The sequence below is a fragment of the Buteo buteo genome, chromosome 5 (assembly GCF_964188355.1).
Source record: "Buteo buteo chromosome 5, bButBut1.hap1.1, whole genome shotgun sequence".
Classification (NCBI taxonomy): Eukaryota; Metazoa; Chordata; class Aves; order Accipitriformes; family Accipitridae; genus Buteo; species Buteo buteo.
In genome coordinates, this window is record NC_134175.1 from 51,550,111 (window position 1) to 51,575,123 (window position 25,013).

Consider the following 25,013-nt stretch of genomic DNA (forward strand, 5'->3'; position numbering starts at 1 on the left):
ATTGTGCCTTGGTTCTAATGAAACATCGTCTGCTACCTTCTTAATCAGGATAAAACCAATCAAACACCAAAACTTCTAAACTGAAAACCTGAGAGAGTCCTGAACTGTTGCCAAGTGCTCTCCAAATCCTATTTCTGTGTACCAGATTTAGAGATTAAAGGATAGATTGTTTTATATGAGAGATGGCAAGGTGTTTCATGTGACATTCACTCTAACCTTCGTTAGCTGGTTCTCGGTCACCTCTCCACTGTCAGCGACCAGGGTCTCTTCGTGGTCTCCTGTCCCTTCCCCGGTTTTGGCGACCAAGGATTGCATCCTGTTGGGATGCTCCAGAGCATAGGAAGGTTGAAACAGTGCCAGGCTATTCTAGAAGGCTTCATCCTGCAGAAAATCATACATGCTCTTTATTCCAAAAATCACACTCTATTCTTTAGATTTCAGCACCTTAGTCAAGGGGGTGGTATGTCCAGCCAGCTCCTTTCTAGTCCAAATCCTTCTTGTAAATACCACAGCTATTTTTTTTCTTTACATAGCATTTTGAACTTTACGTTTATAAGTAGCACATCTAAAGAGAATGTACTGCATAAGTGTACTTAATGGAATATTTTCGAGGACTATACTTATGCCTCTATAGCCTTCCTTTAGTGGTCTTGAAGGAAGGAGCTGTTGTTACTCTTAAATCTAGATGTAATGTGTAGTCGGTACTCTTGTTGCAGAAATGTTGTCGGATCCTATGTCTTTATGTTCCATCTCTATCTCAAAAATGGTTTTCTTATTAAAATCAGTCAGGTCTATAGTAACATTTACTATGTTTTAAAATGTTAGCATAACATTAGTATTAGGAATAAGGCAGAATTGACATGCAATTCCAAATAAAACCTGTTAGCATTGTTACTACAATAGTCTTCAATGCTGTCTTACATTTGAGTTCTAGGATTGTTGTTTTTTCTGACGTATTTACTATTTGAATAACGTATTCCATGTTTGTCTCACCTTAATAAAATGTACCGTCTCAAGAGCTAAGTCTCACCTCGTCAACTTGAAAGACGATTTTGAGGGAATAACGCAGTTCACGTCATTCTGAACTTCTTTCAAGAAGATTTGCTAATACAGTATAATCTTATGGGGGGGATTTTTACTTACGATATTCAAATTGTTTCATAGATATTCTGAGATCAGTGGATTGATGCTGTCTTTTCCCTTTTTGTTACACAATTTTTTGTAAGGTGATTATTTTAATTTAGTCTAAACGCAGGGTTATTCCATTTTTATGGATATTATCAACCTTAGAAGCAGCTTCCTTCACATTAAATTCATTCAGTTTTATAAACAATTTTTAAAGGGCATTAATTGAGCTAGTCATCTGTTGATAATTCTGAACAGAAGCATATGTGAAACTATTTAGTTAAAAGATACATCCCTTAATTCACCCAAACTGTACGTTAACTATTTAATAACAGTCGCAGACTTGTAGCTTTTAAGATGCAGCTCTCTTGCATCCGCATATAAATAGAATATGCTAGCAGGATTATATTTACCCTAAGCCTTATTTTGATGGTTCCATTGACATTTAGAATTTTGATTCTAAGCTCTTTAAATGGATGCAGCTGTATACATCTTCACAAGTTACTGAACTGGGCTGAAAGACTTCAGAAAATGGCTCATGTGTTTTCTGTATCTGTTTTTTTCAGGCTGTTTTATTGGCGCCAGGGAGTCATGAAAGAAACTCAAGAAGACAACTTGGATAATGAACGGAAGATAAAAAGAAAACAAAAAGAATGTGGCATATAAAGGGTATAATACCTGGAGGTATTAGATCTGACTCATATTTATAAAAATGAGACGAGCTTTCACAAAATACAAGTTATCTTAGACAGTCATCAAGCTTGGAGCCATGCTGTTGAACTAGAAATTCTCCTTTTCCCCATTCTCCTTTCTGACAGGTAACAAAGGATTGGTGAATTATGATTTTCCCAAGTTGGAAGCACTAATTTTTATCTATATAGTTCATCCTTATGAATATATAAGGAGTTAAACATTGCATATTTAATGTGGATTATAATGGGAAACTGACTCATTAACAAAAATGGCCACTTATAAGGACTTGGTTTCAAACTGAGCTGGAGCCTCCCAATGCACTTTGTACAGTTTGGGGAAAGGTGTACTGAATGGCCTTCTTTGGGAGGCCATGATGACATGTAGTAAAAGGATATCATCTTACTGTTGATATCTTTGAAGACTCGTAAACAGAAACAGAAAAATGAATGGTGGAAAGGAGTGTGACGGAGGGGACACGGATGGAGGGCCACCAGCAGTGCAAGTTCCCGTTGGTTGGCAGCGACGGGTGGACCAAAGCGGAGTGCTCTATATCAGGTAAGGTTATCTGAGGTGGTTACTCATTCTGTTTTCGTTGTAGTTTTGCCAGAAAGTGTGGTAAATTAGTGACTCAGCTAAGCTTTTGTACTCAAAAACTTCAAGGGCTTGTTCTTATGGAACTATGAGGTCATTTTTTCTGCTGATAATAGTGGACTCCACTTATGTCAGTTGTGCCATTTGCATGCCCTTAACGTACTCTCAAATCTAATATTGCTTGGTCTTGAATATTTGATAATCCTTACTATACATTTTGCTTTAGGCATGAATGGTTCTTTATTACTTATTATTGTCATATGGATTTTAAGGCTGAGCAGTAGCAGATTTAACCTTACTTAATATCTTTATTATTCAAACCTTTTACAATGAAACTAACCAGAGGTTTAGTTATATGACACATCTGAGATGATGAGAAATCTCTGCTGTCTTTTGCCTGCTCCCACATGCATAGGCATTGCCTTTTCCTTGCACCAGCACGGGCTTTTTAGAAGAGCCTTTGCTGGTAAAATTCAAAGCAGTGATCAGGCACGCAAACAATTCATGGCAGGTAAGGTAGAGCGGGACTTTCTTCTTCCGTCAGCAACAAGCCTTCAGCTCAGTTCATGCAGTGCCATGCAACTTTATCCTGACACTCTGGAGCTCTTCTTCCCTAGGTCTTTTCTGGGTTTGTGTTCCAGGTCTCCATTATACTTTTGTGTTTTCCTTACTCTTTTTTTGAAAGGAAATTTAAGCGGTGTGACTACTTAGTAGCTGCTGAAAACATCCGTTTTCATATGCCGTGGGAAGGGTCTGTGTTTCAGTATCACTGACGTTCTCTGGCAAGATTTACTTCTATGGATTCCCCACGTTTCTCACGTAGAAAAAACAGGAACACAAGCCTAAATCCAAAGTTTTAGGTGTTTTATTTGTTTGTTAGCTTATTGGATTTTTTTGCTTCACCCTGTAACAGTCACAAAGAAATGCATTGAAATTACTATTAAATGAATGTGTTCAGACAAACAGACTATGAATTAGATGTTATTGGAAAAAAGATCAAAGTTAGCTTTAACAAAATATGGGTACATCAGGTTTAAATCATAGAAGTCTAAATGATTATCAGTCTGTTATTTGCTTAATCTTATTCCACTATTCCGTGATTAAAATAACCACTTCTTCACAACATTTTATGTATTACCAATACAAAATCCTTTAATGAGTCAAAGCATACTCCAATTTTACACTAAACTACCGTAAAAGATCAAATGCATTCCAGGATTTCTTGTTTATATTCTCAATTAGCAGAATCAAACAAAATCCATGTCAGTGATACGCATGTCAAAGATAAATCGCCTTCCCCTTGTTTTTCTCATTACAACTGTAATTTACTGGGCCTCTGCCTAAGTTAAAAATCAATGTGAAAGAAAAAGTTGTGGGTTGGGGTTTTTTTCTTATCATCTCTATATCCAGGCATCAGGACATAAAATGCTTTGGTATTCTTATATACCTGATGATCCTACCTGCTTCTGAACTTCATTTTCCACAGCTATAAGAAGCAGGCCACGAAGCTTGTGCTGCCTCTTCAAGCATGAGTCTTACATGTTTATAAGCTAGTAAATGTTGGTATAATTCTGACAGTTACTTTCTTTTCTATCTTCTTTATATATATATGTTCTCTTTGTTCAGGGGGACTTTCTTGACCCTATTAATCAAGTTTACCAGTTGCCTTTTTCAGCTTAGGGAAGCTTTTATTATTTCCACCCTCTTCCCAAGTTTTGCCCACGTATTTTTTTTCTCTTTAATCCAATGGTTAATTTTCTTGTTGCCTTCTGTAAGCCGTTCTGATTAAGGAAAGGCGCTTAGTATGGTCCACAGCTCTTACATTCTTATTTGGTGAAAGGTACAGAGTAGGACATGTTGGTTGGAAAGGATGGAAGTCAAATAATCCAAGTTGCTGCTTGATGTGGAGTGTCTGCAGCACTCGGTCAGGTCAGCCCTTGGTTTCACCAGCTGCATCTTCAAGGATTGAGTTTCTACCACCTCTCCGGGTAACCTGCTCTAGTGCTGCACTGCCCTTCTGAAGGAACAACTGCCCTGAAAATATGCACAGCCTTTATTGAGAGAGTGAAAGGTCAAACAATATTGACTCAAAAGCTATCCAAGGGAAAATTAGTGTATATATTAAGATCTGACATGATTTAACTAGAATAGATGATCCCAGCTGAATAGGACTCATTCTATTTGTGCTTCCTTACAAAGCACGCGTGCTATTCCATCAACTGTCAACAGTTGTTTTGGATTAAATCCATTAATTAACTAGTTTTATTACCTGGTAAAAGCACTGAGTTGAGTCTCAGTGCTTTTCTTAGTAAAACAGTACTGCTGCCTTAAAGTAGGATCTAAATCTCTCCTTCGGCTTACTGTTCGTGAATAGTCATCGGTGGAATAAACTGAGAAAAGCTCTTAAATAACAGGAACACATTTCACAACTGACAGTAACAGATCCTAATATATTTTATAGTTTCCTATTTCTTGTTTCTTTGGGTGGTCTAAAACTTCTGGATGACCTCAGAGCTGAAAAAAAACTGGTAGTTTTGTACAAAGGAAGCTGTGGATTATCCTTTGCAGTATAGGGGCGTGAGGAAATTTGTGCACACAAAAGATACTTTGCAATTACATAGGTCTTCCCAGGAACAAGGCAGAAACAGAAAACTTGGGCCTTTTTTCAATGTTGTTGTTCCTTGTGGGCAAATAACCATGCGTATAAGTGCAGGAGGGATGCTGAATCCCATATGCCACAGATGCAGTGGACTGCTCTGTGCACTGCTGGTAAGCACGAGGAGCCAGACCTTCCTTTACACCCGCGGATCGTCGGTGCAGCACGTGTGTGCCTTACGGGTCTGTCGTTTCCAGGCTCCAGTAGCTCCTTGTGCCTGAAGTGGATACGTGTGCCCAGGCAAACTGCACGCCAAGGAAGGTTATTCGAAATTGCTTTATTCTAGAAATAGGGGGAAAAAATGAACTCTGATGGTATAGCTTTACTCTTGCTGCGCAGTGGGCCTTTTTTACCAGTGCAAATAAAATGGCATCCTGACTCCAGAGCATATTCCCAGGGATGCCATTTAACCTGAGTTTTTAAGCGTCACAGAAAGTGTCTGTAGAGATTTTGCATGTAGATGGGATAGTGTAGAGCAAATGCCAATCTGAGTTTCTCCTGTGGGAAGCTCTTACGTCCTCAAGTCAGGATGTCGCCTCGGGTGAGCAGTCCCTCCTGTGTGCGTAATCAGGACAGGTTGGGAAAGCCCAAAGCCATCAGCCAACGCTGGAGGTGCAGAGCCAAAGTAGAGAACAAATGATACTCACTGAGTTAAAATGGGATAATGATAGCACCGTGGTTTAACCAGTCTAAAGGTGAAGTTAAAATAAATAAAAATAGAGAGTAATTTCCCCGTTCTCCCCAAGTATTTCAATTTAAGATGAAGAAGGTTTTCTGACCTATCTATCACTTCATACCCGTACCGTTATTTTTAGATTGCTCTTTTACCTTGCTTACTCTCAGAACTGTCACTGTTTCACATGCGCAATCTGGGCGGTTCTCTCTAAAATAATTATTTCAGGGCAAGTCTGGCAAATAAATAACTTATTTAAACAGTCAGCATAACTTTAAATGTCACTTGCAGATGTTGCTTTATATGTGACTTAGTTCCTGTGCAGAATTAAGTGTTTATACATCGGGTTTTAAGTACGAAAGTTCGTCATAGTTTGGAATTTTGACTCTTGACTGTTTTCATGATCCAAACTATTCCACTTAAGGGGTTTTTGTTGTTGTTAAAATAAGGGCTGTTTACAGCTGCCATTAAGAACCAGTGTTTTACCCAGTCCTCATAAATTATACTATTCTTTCCCTGATAAACAGTTTAGATGGCTAAGTAATAAAGAGCAACCTGGAAGTTAGAAGCTTGTGACATGAGAACTTTTTTCATCTTATGAATTAGTGATTTTGCCGTAACAGAATTTCCAATGTCCTATTTTTGGATATGGAGATAATGATTTTTCTGGTGGGACTTAGAGAAACCCGAGTGCAGTTTATTAGAAACTCACTGGACTGGCTTCTTGGTATAATATTTCTCACTTCCAGTGAGAGAGTTGAAATTTTAGCTGAATGAAACCAAACTGTTTATGCAACTAAGAGACCCCGCTACAACAGTTTTGTTACTGTGCCCCCTTTTCTGTATGGGTTTTCTCGTACTTCTTGAAACACACTTTTGTGGGTTTTCTTTTTAAGTTAGGTCCCAGGTCTAAAAAGTACAGATGACTGTCATGCCTGCATGGAGCTGCAGTGATGTGGTGGAGGGGGAGAAGGTCCATGGGGCTGCACTTTGCTTGTGTGTTACACTTTATAGGAGAGAGAAGGGAGAAAAATAATCTTAGTGTAGTTAGGCAGTAGTTAAGACTTTCAGGCAGGACTGTAATGTGAATAATAAATATCAATAATCTCAGTTCCTTCTTTTCTCTGCATTTGCTATGTTTGTTTCTCTATAGTAAAATCTTCCTTTAAAGTGGGGGTTTGGGGGCTGGTTTTGGTAAGTATCAACTCAGTTCTTGACTAAAAGGAAGAAGTACTGCGGCACAAAATACGAAATCTTAGCTGTGTTATTTTAAACACTCTCTATGTGAGCTGTTAGAATGGTAGATAGAAATCATGACCTATCAAATAGCTTGTATTCATCATTTCTGTTCCTTTACAGTCCCAGTGGGTCTTTATTATCCTGCTTGGAGCAGGTGAAGACTTACTTGCTGACTGATGGAACGTGCAAGTGTGGCCTAGAATGTCCTCTTGTTCTTCCCAAGGTAAAGAAAAGCATCATTTTGGATTGCTGTGCTATAATCCTCATGAGCTAACTACGTCAGTTGATGTGCTATGCCGTGACTCAATCTCTGTTTAGATCACATATATATAAAATGACATAAGTGGTATACACCCGAAGATCTACCATAAAATACAAAACCAATCTCAGCTCTGCCTTCTCCCCTCATGGAAAAGACCTGACTCGGTTTTTGTGGTGTTTGAACATTCTCCTGTTAAACTGGAAACCTACCATTGACAACGTCGTGTTAACATGTGAGAATCAGAGCGAGACACTGACTTACGTGATAGATTCAGTATCAGCTTCACAATTTTATTGTCTATGCACAAATTGTAAACTTTTCTTCATCACAGGGCAATCTCAAACACATGTGGTCCTTTCTTCTTTTTTTCTCTGTACGCTTTATACTGAGGAGTGTTGAAGTTCTGTTGCTAGATAACAACTTCTGTGACTCTGTTTACTTATTATAAATATATTCACTTTTTATTTATAATTTTGAAACCTACTGTAAAGGTATCTCTTGGGCAATGTAGGAGCAGTCAGATAGCTGAGAGGAGCAGAGGCAAATTTAATTGTGTGTAAAATTTCTGGTTTAGGTATATTTGGTGAGTTTGCTGCCTATAATCATTATTTTAAATGTTGGAATTTTTACCCTTAGGTCTTTAATTTTGATCCTGGAGCTGCTGTGAAGCAGAGAACTGCTGAAGATGTTAAAGCGGACGAAGATGTCACCAAACTATGCATACATAAAAGGAAAATTATTGCTGTGGCTACACTTCATAAAAGCATGGAAGCACCACATCCTTCACTAGTTCTAACTAGTCCTGGTGGTGGAACAAGTGAGTAAAATCCTGCAGAATCATTTAATTACCTAATTTTAAATATATATAATTACTATGCAAAAACACCCCCAAAAGTCTAATGTGTCTATGAGTGCAATAGTAAACAGATTCAAGGAAGAAATGGAGGTAGTAATTAAAGAGATGTAGGTAGATAGAAAATGAGTCTAAAAAGCAGGTCATCGCAGACTAAGAGCATGATTTTCTTGGAAAAGATATCAGATTGTTCTAGACAAAGAAAATACATTAGCTCTCATCTTTTGGAACTGTAGTAATATGTCTGATATTCTGTCACATGGGAAATTAGGGAAGCAGAATAAAGTGATTATAAAGGGATTAGAATGTGGCTAAGGACTTGGCTAAATGGGAAATTGTATTGCAAGGCAGAATATACAGCAAGAGAAGATCTCCACTGTAATTTCTCAAGGATTATTTTGGGGGACCAACCTGGATTAGCATTTTAATTATCCATATCAACAAAAAAATGAGGTGGTTTGTTGATGGATGGAGTTGACAGGTATTATCGAAACAAGAGAAGATCAAAACATGTTGAAAAACTGGGGGATCATTGAGACCTGGAGTGAAAGAAAAGGTATAGCAACAAATCCTGTTAATTGTAAGGTTATTCACCTGGGGACTAGTGAAAAAAGCTATTAGCTGTAAATTATTGAGAAAGAAGCCCTAGATATAGTAGCTGATCAAAGATGCCTGTGAGCAGTACCAGATGGCAGCGTGGTGCAGATCAATGTGACTCAAAGAGAGAGAAGTACAAATGCCGTTGTATGCTTACTGCCTTTCCACGCCCCTGTTCTCGCTAGCGGCGCTCAAGCTGAAATAGAGCAGAGGCTTTTCTCTTAGTGAACTGCAAAACCTGTTTTATGAAAGTCATCTAGAAGACTTTAGCTTGTTCATCCTGGCAAAGTGGTGGCTGAACGGAGATACGATTGCCATCAATAAAGGCATCAGGAGAATCAGCACCAGAAAATACAGCTACTGAAGGACAAAGTTAGCACTGAAAGAAGCAGCTACAAAAACACAAGTTGCATAGAAACTTAAACTGAAAATTAAGTGCTTTCTAAGGATTACAAGAAAAGGTTTCAAAGCAGTCTTACAAATCCAGATTGTTAGGACACAGGAGTGAAGTTACTGTTAAGACAGAGCTCAGTAAGTTTATGGTCATTTACTGTGATGCGTGCAACTTCTGGGAAATGGCCCTTGATAATCTGAGAGATCTTTTGCACCTCTGCATTGCTGTAATAATAGCTGGGTGATTGCTAACCGCTCTGCAACCTGACTTCAAACTGGAAAATTTTAAGGATATAAAAATAAATAATAAATTTCAGATAGGTAGGCAGTGCTAAGATACCAGCGCTGTTCATAGTGCTGACGTGCTCTTCCATTTTCAAATTGCTATTTATGATTTTAAAGCTTTGTTTAAATTGATTTTTTTGCAATGTAATTTGTTTTTAAACTGAACAGTGCAATTTCCCAAATTACTATGCGTTTTCCTTATTAATTTTTTTTAGTAGTAGTAGTACTTAAATTACATTTTTGTTTTCAAAAACTTAGCAAAATGAAGGAGGTAAAACCAGCTAAATATTAAAGACACAAGTCACATTTATGTGGTCTTACCTTCTCTGTTGATCAGTATTTTGTGCACTAAGCAAAGAAGAAAATTTCCCAATAAATTCCTTTTGTAAAGGAAATGTCTTTTCATTTATGCACACTTACATTTGACCATTTGCTTAGGTCCAGCATTCAAGGCGAGGGTTCTCGTACATGCTTTGTTTTGTAATTCAGTCTTGAGATTTGTCCCTTAAATGAGACTTTGGTTGTATTTTGGGAAAGGTAATATGTTTGTTTCTGTCATGATGTAGCTGGTTGAGCAAATAGGATGAAGGCAGGATTGTCAGTGCCATCTGTCTCCTATGGCCAGGCTGAAGGAAAGAAGGGAATTGGGTTCTTGCGGGTAGAGGAATTTAAAGGCACCTCTGAGTTCATTTGAACATGAAATCTTTAGCTCATTATTTGAGTTTAAGTTTGCATATTCAGAGGCTGCATGCCAAGCAGTCCAAGATGAATTACAAATTCCCAGAGCAGCAAAACTGGCAGAAAGTCCGCCAGACTTGGAGCTGCTTGCGATGGGATTCTTAAAGTAAGACATTGAAAAAAAATCTTTTTAAATAAAACTGATATTAGTGAGCAGAAAAGGAAAGTGGTCTTGTGGTTGTAGGAAGGTCTAGTCTCAAAACTGGGATTTACAGGAAATTGTTCCACTGTAGACGGGTTCCCGTGTCTGCATATGCAAATATCCCCAAGGCCTTTATCCTGAAAACAAACATATAAGGTAGGGCCCGTTCTTAAATTTAGCATCTTCACCCCAAGCAAAGCTAGTTGCAGCAGCTGTAGGAAAAGCCTTAATTCAGTAAAGTAATACAGGACATGGTACGTCCTCACCTTTTTAGCAAAGCCGTTCCCAGGAGCAGATGAACTCAGAGGACTGGAACTCGGTGCCCTTGGTGCCAGCGAGGGATGCAGAGCAGCCACAGAAGCTGCACCCTCCCTTGCACGGCCATGGTCTCTTAGGTCTCTGCAATTAAGTGCTTGGCTGAATAGAACTGTGAGCCAAAGTCGTATGGCACAGCTCCCCATTCATCCTGATCAGGGACAGCATTTGGAGCAGGACCCTTTTCTCCGTAGGGTATGGAGAAATTTAGTCTAAACCCATGTTGGGCTTTGTTCCTCCTGTACTCAATAGATGGTGCCAGAGGCTCCTTTTCCCTGCGACAGTGATAGCCTGCTCCTCCTGCCAGCTCTTCCAGTGGTAGCCAAAGCAGTGGTGCTGGAGATTCAGGAGTAGGACACTGGAGATGATGGTTAGAAGGAAAAGACCAAAGGGAAGGAAAAACTTTTAAAGTTGTCCATATTTATGCGGTCTTTTTGTGGGATACGGAGTTAAGGTCTATAAAACTGCACTGTGTAGTAAGGTAGCATGCACCATTCCAGCAACTGCTTGGTGATTTCAGTATTATTTCTGTTGAGGCAAAAGTTTAGCCAAAAGGCTTTCTAGCTTTGATGAATATTTTCACACACAGTAGTTGTGCACTGAAATGTGTGATGCCGGATTTCAGAACAGTAACTGTTGTGTTTTTAATACCAGGTGCAACTCCAGTAGTTCCTACTCGAGCAGCAACTCCAAGATCGATGAGGAATAAATCGCATGAAGGAATTACAAATTCTGTGATGCCAGAATGTAAGACTCCTTTCAAGTTGATGATAGGGGCATCTAATGCCATGGGTAGGCTTTACGTGCAAGAAATGGCTGGAAGCCAGCAACAAGAACTTCATTCTGTCTATCCTAGGCAGAGATTGGGTAGTAATGAACTTGGACAGAAGTCTCCGTATCGTGGCAGTCATGGTGGGATGCCCAGTCCAGCTTCATCAGGATCACAGATATACGGAGATGGCTCAATCTCTCCTAGGACTGACCCACTTGGAAGCCCTGATGTTTTCACAAGGAACAATCCCAATTTTCATGGAGCACCCAACTCTAGTCCTATTCACATGAACAGGACACCTCTATCTCCACCATCAGTAATGCTACATGGTTCTCCCATACAGTCATCCTGTGCAATGGCTGGAAGGACTAATATACCTCTTTCCCCAACCTTGACCACAAAAAGCCCAGTAATGAAAAAACCCATGTGTAATTTTTCAGCTGGTATGGAAATACCACGAGCAATGTTTCACCATAAACCTCCCCAAGGTCCACCCCCACCTCCTCCACCGCCTTCTTGTGCTCTTCAGAAAAAGCCATTAACATCAGAAAAGGATCCACTTGGCATACTTGACCCTATTCCTAGCAAACCAGTGAATCAGAATCCCGTTATCATTAACCCAACTACTTTCCATTCAAATGTCCACTCTCAGGTACCCGTGATGAATGTAAGCATGCCTCCTGCTGTCGTCCCTTTGCCAAGTAATCTTCCTTTGCCAACTGTAAAACCTGGTCACATGAATCATGGAAGTCATGTTCAAAGAGTTCAGCATTCTGCTTCAACTTCCCTCTCTCCTTCACCAGTGACGTCCCCGGTGCATATGATGGGATCCGGGATTGGAAGGATCGAGGCTTCTCCCCAAAGATCACGCTCTTCTTCCACGTCATCAGATCATGGAAATTTCCTGCTGCCTCCAGTAGGACCACAGTCATCCTGTAGTGGTATTAAAGTTCCTCCCAGGTCCCCAAGGTCAACAATAGGGTCACCGAGACCATCTATGCCATCTAGCCCTTCCACCAAGCATGATGGACTTAATCAATACAAGGACATCCCTAACCCATTAATTGCTGGAATGAGTAATGTATTAAATCCTCCAAACAATGCAGTTTTTTCTACTGCATCGGCTGGAAGTGGTTCCTTGAAGAGTCAGCCTGGTTTGCTGGGAATGCCTTTAAATCAGATCTTGAACCAGCACAATGCTGCCTCTTTTCCAGCAAGTAGTTTACTCTCAGCAGCAGCCAAAGCACAGCTAGCAAATCAAAATAAACTTGCTGGTAACAACAATAACAGCAGTAGCAATTCTGGACCTGTTGCCAGCGGTGGCAACAACGAAGGACATAGCACTTTAAATACCATGTTCCCTCCTGCTGCCAATGTGCTTCTACCAACGACTGAAGGGCAAAGTGGCCGAGCAGCACTGAGAGATAAATTGATGTCTCAGCAAAAAGATCCTCTGAGGAAAAGAAAGCAGCCGACCACCACGGTGTTGAGTTTGCTGAGACAGTCTCAGTTGGACAGTTCTGGAGTTTCCAAAGCTGGATCTGATTTGATAAGAAAGCAAAGTCAAAGCTCTTTTCCCATCAGTTCTATGTCCCAGCTACTTCAGTCCATGAGTTGTCAAAGCTCTCACATGAGCAGCAATAGTACCACCAGTTGTGGGAGCTCAAATACTGCTTTACCTTGCTCTGGTAACCAGATGCATTTTGCAGACACCAGTATGAACTCTGGCAGTCTCCAGAACTCGCTGGCACAGAGTTTACCCTTGCGAGGGGAAGGTGTGCACTGCCAGAACACAAACACTAACTTTGTCCACGGTACTAGCCCGGGCACAACCAACCATCTTGCAGGTTTAATAAATCAGATGCAGGCTAGCGGGAACTGTGGGATGCTCAGTCAGTCAGGAATGGCGTTAGGAAATTCATTACATCCGAACCCACCTCAGTCGAGAATCCAGGCATCCTCCACTCCAGTGATACCAAACAGCATTGTTAGCAGCTGTAATCAAACAAGTCCTGAAGCAGGTACGTTTCCTTCTAAAAGGATACCCCTATGTTTGACTGCTTGGAAATATATGATGACTATTCTTAAACGGGTTCCTTTTACGTATCTACTTTTTAAACTTGAGTTTACCAATATGAAAAGTCTGCCTATTTCATGCTGACACCCAGATACTCAAAAATAAAACAAATAAGAAAAACCAGTGGTAGACTAAAATATATCTCCCTTTTCCTGAGCAAAATCATCCTGGCCTCCTCCTTGTGACAACTCTTACTTCTATTAACTTCCACACACTCTGCATAAATAAAATCCGTGCACTTCTGTACATACCCAGACCTCAGCTTTTGTCACTTGCCCAAATAAATTGGAGGTGTTTTGCAGCATGCCCTGCTACTTCAACCCTAGAATGCTATGGCTAACCTGGCAGTGTATGTCCAGGCTATACATGTGTTCTTTGCTGCTTGCATTAAAGAGTTGGTGTTATCAGAGATTGGAGCAGTTACTAGGAGTACAAAACAACCCTTTTCAGGGACATCGCGGGGGAATGGCAAGTCTGTGTTTGCCTTTATCATGATAATTTTACTAAGCTGGTAATTAAATGGTTGAATAAACTGTATATTCAGTTGGAAGAGTGCAGAGAGATTTCCTGGTTTATGCATCAGTGAAGACTTGGAGAGGAAACAGGTATGCTGTGGTTACTATCTCCATGCTTTTTAAAGATAAAAGGGAGACAGCTCAAAAATGTGTATTTCATTTAACCACTACTGGTTGAACAAAGTATGCAGTTTTGAAAGATGGTACTGTGTTAATTTCTTAAGCAGAAAGAAAACCTTCCGTTTGATATTTCAGACTTTCAGCTTGGTTAACTTTCAAAGCGTGTGTTTGATACAGACATAGCTAAACTATGTCAGGTCAAACAGAAGTGACTGTAAGCGTTCAAGCGGTCTCTCTCATTAACCCAAGAAAGAGCCTGATGTGTATTCCTGAGCTTCCTCCGAGAGAGCTGTTTATTCTTTAAAACACAGAATGGAATTACATAAAAATGGACTTATATAAAAATATTATCTGGTATCATGCTGGTCACAGTGTCTGATGACTTTTAAGGGTTTCTTTCCATTCCTGGGGAAAAAAAGGCATTTTTTTTCCTTAGACATGTTGGCGGTTTGTGTTGCAAGCAAGCAGCTATTAATCCTTGTGTGGCTGTTTTGCCTTGTCATGCTGACAAAGAGGAGTATTTCCTGATACAGTCTGTCTCTTCTGAGACTTTGTACTCTCTTCTGAACAGAGCAAAGGTCTGGTTTTGCCTTGGGAGCTTGCTTCCCTGTCCCACTAAACATACTACGAAATCCCTTTAGCAGAATCTTTTTGGGTTTCCACCTCTGTTGAGTTCAGCGGGGACCACTGGTATGTATGGGTTCTTCTGAATTGTCACTGTCCACACAGCTGAAGAAAGCTGTGAACGTGTTGCAGCATTGGACTACGTTAACTTGCCCTCCAGAGAACAGAAAAGATTGAACGTTATGTGAGATAAGAGCCTGTGCGCCGGCGGTTACCGTCAAGAAGCTGAGCAGTAGTAATTCACCCCATGTGGGGTACGGGTTGAAAAGGTTCAAGATTAAGAGAAGTTTTACGTTACATAAAAGTTATCAATAAAATGTTCCTTAAAGACTACTAAAGTGGGCTTCTAAGAACGAGAATCCAAGTTCATCCCCATGCGGGCTCTTCTTGTTCCTGCTCCGTCACTTTGAGCCAGCCTTATGCTATAGCCATGCCCTGCTTTGGTGTGGTGGTAGCTGGGACCACCCATGATGGCTGCCTTCAGGTTGATGTGTTAGTTCATCAGAGCCTTTCCTTCTATTCCCAGTCCTTGTCTTCAGGCAAGCTGAATTTCTGCCCGAGAAGACAAAAGCGACAGAAAAAAAAAATCTGTGCGTGTGTCAAAGCCCCATGAAGAAAGGTTTCGACACAAACATATAATTCAGTTCTTGTCAATATAGGAATAGTAATACGTATATAACCCCACCTGGAAACTTCTGTTCTGCTGTGGTATTTCTACAGAATGGTATTTCTAATACCCTGGAGGTAGCTGATAGAATTATAGCAATATAATTATGGGGCCTTAAAGTGACACTTTTTTTCTTATCTAAATGATAAATGGTAGTTCTGTGTAGGCAAAGACTAGAAAGGTTTGAATATGTTCTCTTCCTCACTACTGAACGGGTTTGTTTCTTTCATTTTGATGTTTGCAGGATACACACAACCTGCATTTAATTATTTTATTAATATCCATGATGGCTAGAAGCCTAGAGACCTGTTTTCTTCTTTAAGATGAAATTTCAGATTCTGTTATCTTTGTATTATTCCCAGGAGCAAGGCCCTAAAACGGCGCATAAACCTTCATCCAGCCTCCTGCCTGAGTCATCGCAGCAGCGTGGGGCTCAGGCATAAGATTTAAATCTAATCCATAGCCTGTGAAAATCCAGATAGGGACGTTTTGTCGTATTTGCAGGAGAATGGAGGCGTTCCTTCCACAAAACAAGTGTGAAATGTTGAGTGTTTTGCATTAATAATAACCTTTAAAAATAAAAGATAGTTACCAGTCTGCATTCAGTTATGTAGACAAAACTGCGAAGAGGTATATTGTGAATTATTCTGTACAGAGGTATAGAGAGTTGTTAGTGTTGGTGGATGGAGCTGAGCAGTGTCAGACATGCCGCGTGAACGTGCTTTCAGGAGCGGTTTAGCAGAGTAAGGCGTCTTCAGGAAACTCTTGTGTTCGTATTTGAATTTGTGGCTTTTTCTTTTGTTTTATTTCTAAGTATTTTAATTGCTAAATCTGTTTTCTGTTTCTGTGCCAGCATTCAGAATGGCTACAAATCAGAAAATAGTTCCTGAGAGGAAAAATACTGAGAATCATCACAATTAGATAGCTGGTTATTGCCTAAGCTTTTAATTCTATTTTAACCACATGGACCAAGTTTTATTATTCTAGCTTTTGTTTCTTCTTCCACAGATAATATCTTTAGTTTCCAGGTAATTTTCAGTATGAGTGTGTTGGAATTAAAAATTAATAAATACAAAAATAAAAATTTCTATTTATGCAGTAGAAAGTTTTTGCGGTTTTCCAAGTTTGAGCCCTTGAAAACAAGTTTGATGCTCAATTAATTCTTTATTAACAATTTCAGTCTCTCAGTTATATAGTATTTGGGTTACAAGCACTGTTTAATAACAGCTGTCTTACAGGAAGAGCTAGCAGCAGGTCTGTATAGATTATTTAGGGCTATTCGTTTGAAAAGAGTCCATTTTCTTCCAGGAGACGGGGTTCTAGACTCATTTTTTCTAATGAGTGGTGTTAATATTCCTGTTAAACTTTGACGCTGTATTCCTCATTAATCAAGCCCTCAGACTTCTGATACAAGCTGAAGGTAGAATCCAGTTTGGAAGCTTTAAGATTTATTCATTACACCACTTTGCCTCTCAGAAGTAGCCTTTGGATTTGTCTGTTCTTTTTGTAAAATGGGACCGCATCACTATGCGATACATTTTATTGTAGAGTCTGGTTCATTTATTTTTTTATTGCTATTAGCATGTGCTATTAGTCCAGAAGTTCACAGTGTAGAAAATCTGTGTGTGAGTGTTGAACATTCAACATGCAAATCCTGCTAAGAATGCAACATGCATAAATGATGGGATTGATGAAAACAAGTGAAAAATATTTGGGAGTAAAAGCTATATACAGCTGATAAGGGAAATCAAGGCAACTAATATAAAAACCATAATGAATAGAAATAAAGAGGATAAGTTGTCTCAAATATCAGAACATCAGAAATATGAGACAGTCTAGGTTGATAAGTTTAGTAGTGACAGGTAAAGGGCAGATTTGGCAAACAAAGGCTATATCCCTTCCATAGAGTCAGAACAGTAATTTTTACTGGTGAAATTTACAGAATAGAAAATAGTAAAATATAATTAAATAGGGAGGAGCTTCTGTCCCACTCAAACAGAATTTATTTTAATGTAGCCAAGTACAGTGTAATATAATTGGGAATGGAACATTGCCTTGGAAAACAGTGACTCAAAGAAGGGTTTTAGGAGGCTTTGATTTAATAGACTTAATGCAAACTGTCAGATCAGTGATGTTGGGAAAAAAAAAACAAAACACACACCAAAAAAAAAAAAAAAAAAAAAAAAACCAACATAAAAAGAGAGGCTTGGTGGATCCTTGGAAGCACAGAAATGGGAATACGCAGCGGAACTGGGGATGCTCGTGGCTCGGTGTATAGTTGAGAAAACCAGAGTTAGGCCATGGCATTCTGGCTAGCAGTGGTCACTGCTCATGAAAGGTACAGAAATACCAGCAATTTCAAAGGAGGGCAGCAAAATTGGTATGGGTGGTTGTCGACCAGACCTGGGGATGCAAGCCCTAGAGGCAATGTCTGTGCTGTTTTCCAGGAGATCCTGAAGTCAGGCTCACCTCCCACGCTGTCAGCTTGTCAGCAAACCAGATGCCAGGGAGTTGAGCTGGATGGAAGGTATTCCAGCGCTTGGGAATTCCCTGAAATCTGCTCTTTCAAAGAAGTACCCAGGGAATAGTATCTCTTCCTACAAGTATTTATTCTTGGGCACTATCTGAAAAGGTGGAGGGCTGAATTATTTTTACCTTGTTGGCAGACATTCACTAGCAACTTCAGTGGCTGAAAGCTGGTACATTCAGCATCAAAGAAACGAGTGGTTTCCTTTTAGTGAGAATACTAAATGTTGAAATCCTCTGGCAGAGGACATGTTGAGTATATGAACAGGAAGAGTCTTAAAGAAATTTCGCAACCCGCATGTGCGTAGGATCGTTTTGAATGATGGTGGTGGTCGCTTCTGACCTTAGCATCGGCTCAGCTCGGTTCCCCTCTTGCTGCCCTCCCGTACTGACCTTCGGGTGGCACGAAGAACTGCGCTGCTTTCACACTCCTCAGAATAGTTATACGTCTGTGTTAAACTTTATAATGTAGCCTCATTATCAGGATTTCATCCCAATATAACCCAAAGGACTCGTGAAAGATTTTTTTCTGCCAAACTGACAGTTGGCTAGAGCTAGTCAAAATGGAGCAATCAGGGATTGTCTTCTTGCAGAATCAGAAACTATCTTGTTGATAATCGGATTACAGCTCAGAGAAAAAATATTTTCAAATCAGACCAGCCTTTGGTTTTTTTCTTCTCCAGCAGCATGGGGGGGACAGGTCCCAGTTCTCTGCCATTTGTCGTGTTTAGTTTCTTCTTGCCTGTGCCTGTAGCACAAAGCTATGTCTCCTGAGGAGTGGATTCCTTTAGTCTAACTGAAGGATTTGTCCTTAATTTAGGTGAAAAATACTGATGAAAAGTACTGCTTCAGATTTTAATTTGTGAACCTGTTTTTCTTTGTAGTTTGGGGTAAGTATTCTCCCTTACCTGCTGGGAGAGCTGTGACTAAATGCTTTAGATGGAAAGGAATGATGCTGCAGTCACGTCCGTATTTTAATGATGTGAGGAACCTAAAGCATAAAGTGATACATGAATAAAAGGTTAAATGTACTGTTGGATGTAGTGGTAGTTATCAACATAATGTAGGCCCTTGCTTCTCTGAAAAGGGTCTTTCCTATGTGTGAAAGACGACGGAGTATTTTAGAAGATATCACATTAAACATTGTACAAAGTGGCATATTCTAGTATGTGAGTCTCTGGATTTGCTCCCCAAAATTACTCTTATACATCATAGAATTACAAAATCAGTAGAACTTCTTGACTTGAAATTCAGAAGAGTATCTGGCTGGCATCCTTCATGGGGCTTGCTGTGTCTGAGAAAAGTTTCTATTAAACTGAAATAACCCCTAGACAGGATGCCAGCCAGCTACTCTTCTAATTACAAAGCCAATTGAAATGTTCTATTGATTTGGGATTTCAGCATTTATATAAATGTACAGAGGGACTTTTCACGGGGGGGTGGGGGGCTGTGATTATAAGGAATCACTGTTACTTAAACCTGGAACTCAACATTCTACCCTATTTCCCCTTGTTATTTTGGGGAGAAAGAAGTGATTATTTTTCTATTCAAATGAGAACTATGAATAATGGGGAAAATGTTCTCCATGAAGAATAAGGTTTCCAGGTGTGAGACAGGTATGGTGGGTCAGGTCTGCTCCCTACCCTGCAATTCAAATGAATATTCTCATTTATTTGCTCTTTTTAACTCTTGATAGAAGATTTATGCATAAAACCACTCTCATTCTCCGAACATAAAGGAATTACTGACTTAGTAGGCATCAGCAATCGTATTAGGTAAAACTTAATTGTTAACCGGATAGACTTTTATACAGTCAGTGTAAACATACTTGCTACCACGCGGTTTACAGTGGAAGAAAAATTTGAAAGTGGAATAGATTTGTCTTTTCAAATTACCTCTATTTACGAATGTTTATTGTTAGCAAGTGCTGGCAAATTGGAAAAACTTAGGAATCAGCTCAATCTCTACTTAATTAACTCAGTTGTTTAGCTCAGGGAGCTGAAATGAATAAGCTTCTAATTTTAGTAGAAGTGGAAAAGGGAAATGTAGGAATAATTTCTTTATAGCTGTATCGGACGTGTTATGCTGGTTGAGTTTTGGTGAGCGAAGACCAGAAATGGTACTATTAACTCAGCGCTGGCTTGTCGAGGGTTGTGCTGGGATGACGTACTGCTTCTCCGCATCGTGGGGCACGTGCGAGGCTCGCTCGGGAAAGGCGTGCAGTTATGTAGACCTCAACGTTGCTACTACGTCCTTCATCCTTGTCTTTGAACTTGATACCGTCAATGTATACTAGCTATACTCTGACCTCACCTGCTGTCTGGGGCCCTTCAGGCACGGCCGGACGCAGTGCTTGAATCGCAGTGGCGTTACCTCCGAGATAGACACCGAGCTTAAAAGTTCAGCTCTGCTGAGCTCCGCTTACCGAGAACATTGCTTGCCTAGACACACAGCTTGGTTTTTTCTTGTGGTGTTTTGTTTCTTAAAATTTGAATTTGCTGGTAACTCACAGTGTTTTAGTTAACCAGACTCTTACCTGGTTAGTGTTTTAAGTGCCATATGTTTTTCTAGGAATTTATATTAATGAAAGTTGGAGTATTTGTAAAAAATAATAATAAAATAATGCAGAAAGATGAGTCTTATTTTATTAAAGATGTTATTGTGAAGGAAAGCAATTAATTATATAACATTTTTCCATACATATTTAGCTCTCAGCATCTTCTGAAAATATTCTTAAGCAGAACCAGTGGGCAATTCCAAAACTTGCTAGAGGGTGGAGTGGGCACTATTGAAAGAAGTAACACTTTTTATTGAATTTTTAATTTCCAAATTTGCAATAAAATGTTTTACCTCATCTGCAATGCATCTCCCACAATTGTGAATGGGGGAATGATACAGGATGAGGTCAGACCAAGCGCCAACGCTGAGAAAATACTGAAAAACTTCCTTCATTTGTATGCTGTTGTCTTGACAGTTTTTTACTAGAAGACTGCTTCTGCTTTCGAGTAACAGCTAAGCACATAAGAACAGTTTTCCCAAAGTCATTTTAAAAACAGCAGTGATAGTAAAATGCAGAAGTCGGAAGAGACAGGGGCAAGGAGAAGAGCCAAGACCAAAATTCAGTCAGGTATTTTAAAAAAAAAAGCCTAATTTTAAGCATTTCTGTTGTCGTAGAAACTGCTTTGGGCTTTTTGCCCTTCCCCCAGAATTCTGACAGACTCATTCTTGACTAAGTCACTTTTCAGAAGATGCAGAGACTGCATGCTGTAGTCCTCAGTGATTTTCATCCTTAAAATAATCTGTTAAAGCAAGAGTTTGAAAAACACTATTACGAACGGGGCCAACATTACAGCTGTTTTGTTGTAAGTAAGAAAAAAAAATATGATCATGCAGCGTTATGCCTTTGGTAGTCATAGTAATACACTCAGCTGCTACAGTGATAAGCGTGATATTATGGATAGGCAGTTAAACCTGTTTCACAGAAGAGCACGTTCTGTGCGGACGGAATATTGTATATGAGGGGAGTTCATGTTTTTAACTGGTTCTGCTGGGCTGAGAAGGATGTTTTATTTATTGGTCCGTTGTTCGTGATTTCTCTGTTGTCTCAAGGGAGTGCATGATCTCGATAAGGAAAACAACTGACAGTAGTTTGCGGTTAACTGCTGAATTATGGTTTCTTCGGAACTGAAAGCACTATAATAAATGTGATACCAGATAAATATCTTAAATGTTTTCTATTCCAAAAAGAAAACGGAGAGTATAATTATAAAAATGTATAGCTCTTGGTTCTAAGTTTATGGGTAAGTGATGGAATATGTAGTTACAGCAAGACCACATTGTCTCAAATTTTTAAGGATTATGAGGCCATATCATTTCCATCAGCGATTATACTTCTGTGAAAGTTAAGCCTCTTAAAATCACTAACTTAACAATATTGCTACTGATGCAAACTATGTGTTCGTATCTCTAAGTTGATATTAATTCTTATTTTGTATTAGTATTGCAGTAGCTTCTGGAGGCCTCGAGCGCGGATTGGTGACCCTATGCGGTAGAAGTCGCACTAACCTTTTGAGATAGAGTAGTAATTACAATGCCTAAGTGATCTTTTCTACTTTCACACCTTCATAATCTCAGGATAAGGCATGCAGTGGAACTTTCTTCTCTCCACTGTGGCTGGACCTTTTTGAAAGGATCGTGCAGCTCTCTTCTGCAAGAGCTACTGAGTTTTACCCTAGGAGAGGTTGGAAGTGGTGGAGGGTTTAGCAAGAAGCTCACTACATGGCCAAGGAGTTAAATGTGAGTTTCTGTCAAGGGTTTCAAAAACTTGAAATGTTCTAACCTAAAAAAGCAATAAAGAAAATATCAAATATAAAATAAAGCTAGCTGCATTTTTATTTGATATGCAGAAAAGTAAGAATTGAGAAAGTGGTATCTATAACATTTGTTCTCAACTCTTAAAATGTTTTAGGTGTTAATGGCTAATGAGCAAGTTCAGCACTTTTAGATTCCAAGTACTTAATACACCTGTTTTATCGGTTATTTTTATTTTACAAATTCCAGCAATGTACTGTTGAGACTGTTGAAATACTAGAGTACATAATGGATAGTTTCACAGAGAAATGCGTTGTAAAACTTATTTGCATTGTCATTTTCTATTTGGAATACTTTAACTGCAGTTTTTTAGGAAAATGCATATATAGTTAATGTTCTTTGATTTGATAGAAATACTTTTAGCATCTATGAAGGCTACTATAGTTTGCTTTCGGTTTGAATTGTCTGGTTTCTAGGGAAGCTGAGCATTATTCACAGTATGTGAAGTCATTACTGTTCCTACATATTTATATGCAGACACGATTCTTCTTCCACTGCAGAAATGATGTATGGTTTTTGATTTTTTCCTTTTGTTTAGTTTGAAATCAATAGCTCATACCCCAACTTCTTTTTCCGAGGACAGCCATTGAAGCTTGCCATACAAGTCTTCATATTGTTCAAATCTTAATATTGTTTAAAACCCAGGACTGAAAACAAGATGGACCTCTGACTACATCCTGCCATCCCAATAGCATAGGTGTACATATGCGTCCCTGTCTTTTCATGGTAGCACAATGCGGAGATATAAATGATAAATATCTTCTGCTCTAATTTTCTTTATTTTAAGTGAGCAAGGAGAATGAATCTTCTCAAACACAAACTGATTTCATAATGCCTATTATTTTATTGTATTCGCTTAAGAATACCTGTCAAGCAATACTTCAAAAAAAGGTACGCGGATAAAATCCACACAGGAAAATAAACCTTCTTTCAAAAGAAAACAAAATAAAAATGCTCATAAATAAAATACTATAGCCCACAAAGTAATAATTTAAAAAATGTATGTCCTATTCAATTTCCATTTATTTACTCCCAAAACATTTATTTGACTCTCTAAGAGAACAATAGATCTACTTTTTCAGCATTCTGGATATTTCTTCTTCTCGCTGCATTACAAAGACGGTTCCTTTTTCTCAACAACTGGCAAAAGAAACTTTTGGCAGGCACTTCTGTCTGCAGGAGCTGGAAGCCAGCGTTTGTCTTAGGCTTTTATGGCTTTTAGTCTAACTCCTTCATCTTTTTTTCATTCCCCTTTTACTCTTAAGAGCTTCTGGTTATTAAGGCCTGTTGTTTACGGAGCCAACATGTACGATACCTTGGGTTTCCAGGATTCAAAATACCTTGTTTTTATGAAACTTGGAATCAAACTTGTGATTTCCTTTTAGCTTTCAACTCCCATCCACGTTTCTCATCAAAAGCTTCCTAACTGTCATCTTGGAGCCTGGATACAGTAATAACGAACCATTTCATGGTAGAGTTTTGGGTGAGCGAACACACTGTCGAAACTCTTTGGTGCCGCGGTGCATCTTCTTTTCTTCTGGCTGTCATCCTTCTGCAGGACTGAAAGAAATCCAAGCGGTCGGAATTGCAGTCCTGCTTTCCTTACAGCGCTGCTGGCCAAGACAACTTGTTTGCGTGGGGCTCTTTTTTCAGCTGACATCCACCATCTGGTTTCCACAGTCATCCTGCCCTCGTTGAAAATTCTAGAAAATACAATGTATGGGTCTAGATATCACTCTGAATAAAAGACAGACCTCAGAGGACGTCCAGAGTCAGTTCCAGATCACCTCTGCTACGCTTTGGTGCTGCTGCCCAATTTGGAAGGACAGGTCTCTTATTAGGACTTTTCTTCTCTTGTACTTGCAGTGTAGCTGATAGCGTTGCTTCGATGAGGCACGTTACATTTTTCCATGCTGTTCAGAGAACTCTTCACAGCTTCACGCTGCTGATGCCAGGCACCACTTTTCTTCTTATTGCACCTTGTCTCCTCGTGAGTCAAAAAGACAGGACTGCTCATGTTTGTCCTGGATCTTGGAGATTTCGTTTTGACACTGGGGAAGGACAGTTCAGAGGGCTCTCCGAGGGCTCTCGTGGTCCTCCCAGAGGAAGATGGCCTTCTGCACCTTGTTTATTCAGTGCTATCAATCACAATTATGGAAATTACCCATGTTTTATAAAGGGGAAAAAATAATTCAGATTTTTGTCTTTTGGATTGGGGCCGAACGTTCAAAAGAAGTTTAGCAGCACTATATTTTAATGAGAATGGGTGTGCATGCATTTCTTCATCTGGAATATTGACTTGTTGGAGATGGCATTTTGGAAGAGATCCAGAAATCATATTGTGGCAGTTCAGTCTGTTGCCGGAGATAGATTTGTCCCAGAATGCAGTTGTAAATATTGTATTGGCTACTACCCAATTCAGGACTTCTCTACACCAATTCCTACCGCGTCTTTCCGTGAGGCAGGTTTAACAGAAGCTGGGGGGGATATTTGCCTGTGTTTTCTTTTCCTGCTGAAGTCTGGCTGCTCGTCGCCTCTTCAACTCCCAAATTTCTCAAGTCTGGATTGAAATAAGGACACATTTTCTTCCTCCTACTCAGAATCCACCCTTTTTTTTTTTTTTTTTTCTTTCTTTCCCTAGTAGCAATTAATTAATTGCCTAATTAATCTGGAGAAAGGACAAGTGTTGAATGCACTCTAGACCTCTCAGGTTAGATCTCCAGAAGCAGTGTTTGACGGGGGTTAGAAAACAGAGCAGTGTTTGACAAAAACCTAGCAA

At 39.5% G+C, this 25,013-nt stretch overlaps 1 protein-coding gene across 14 annotated transcripts in view; it reads left to right on the forward strand.

The window, feature by feature from the left end:
• The window catches only part of MBD5 (methyl-CpG binding domain protein 5), a 147,410-nt gene that overhangs the window by 98,350 nt on the left and 24,047 nt on the right, over positions 1–25,013 (forward strand). For 10 of the 14 annotated variants that reach the window (XM_075028975.1, XM_075028974.1, XM_075028970.1 and 7 more), the window contains 4 exons: positions 1,692–2,373; positions 7,098–7,200; positions 7,876–8,056; positions 11,217–13,355. In XM_075028975.1, coding sequence (XP_074885076.1) covers positions 2,261–2,373; positions 7,098–7,200; positions 7,876–8,056; positions 11,217–13,355 — 2,536 coding nt within the window. In that variant the 5' untranslated portion in view covers positions 1,692–2,260. The remainder of the gene's footprint in view (positions 1–1,691; positions 2,374–7,097; positions 7,201–7,875; positions 8,057–11,216; positions 13,356–25,013) is intronic. The other 4 variants (XM_075028972.1, XM_075028980.1, XM_075028978.1 and 1 more) reach the window with 4 other exon arrangements.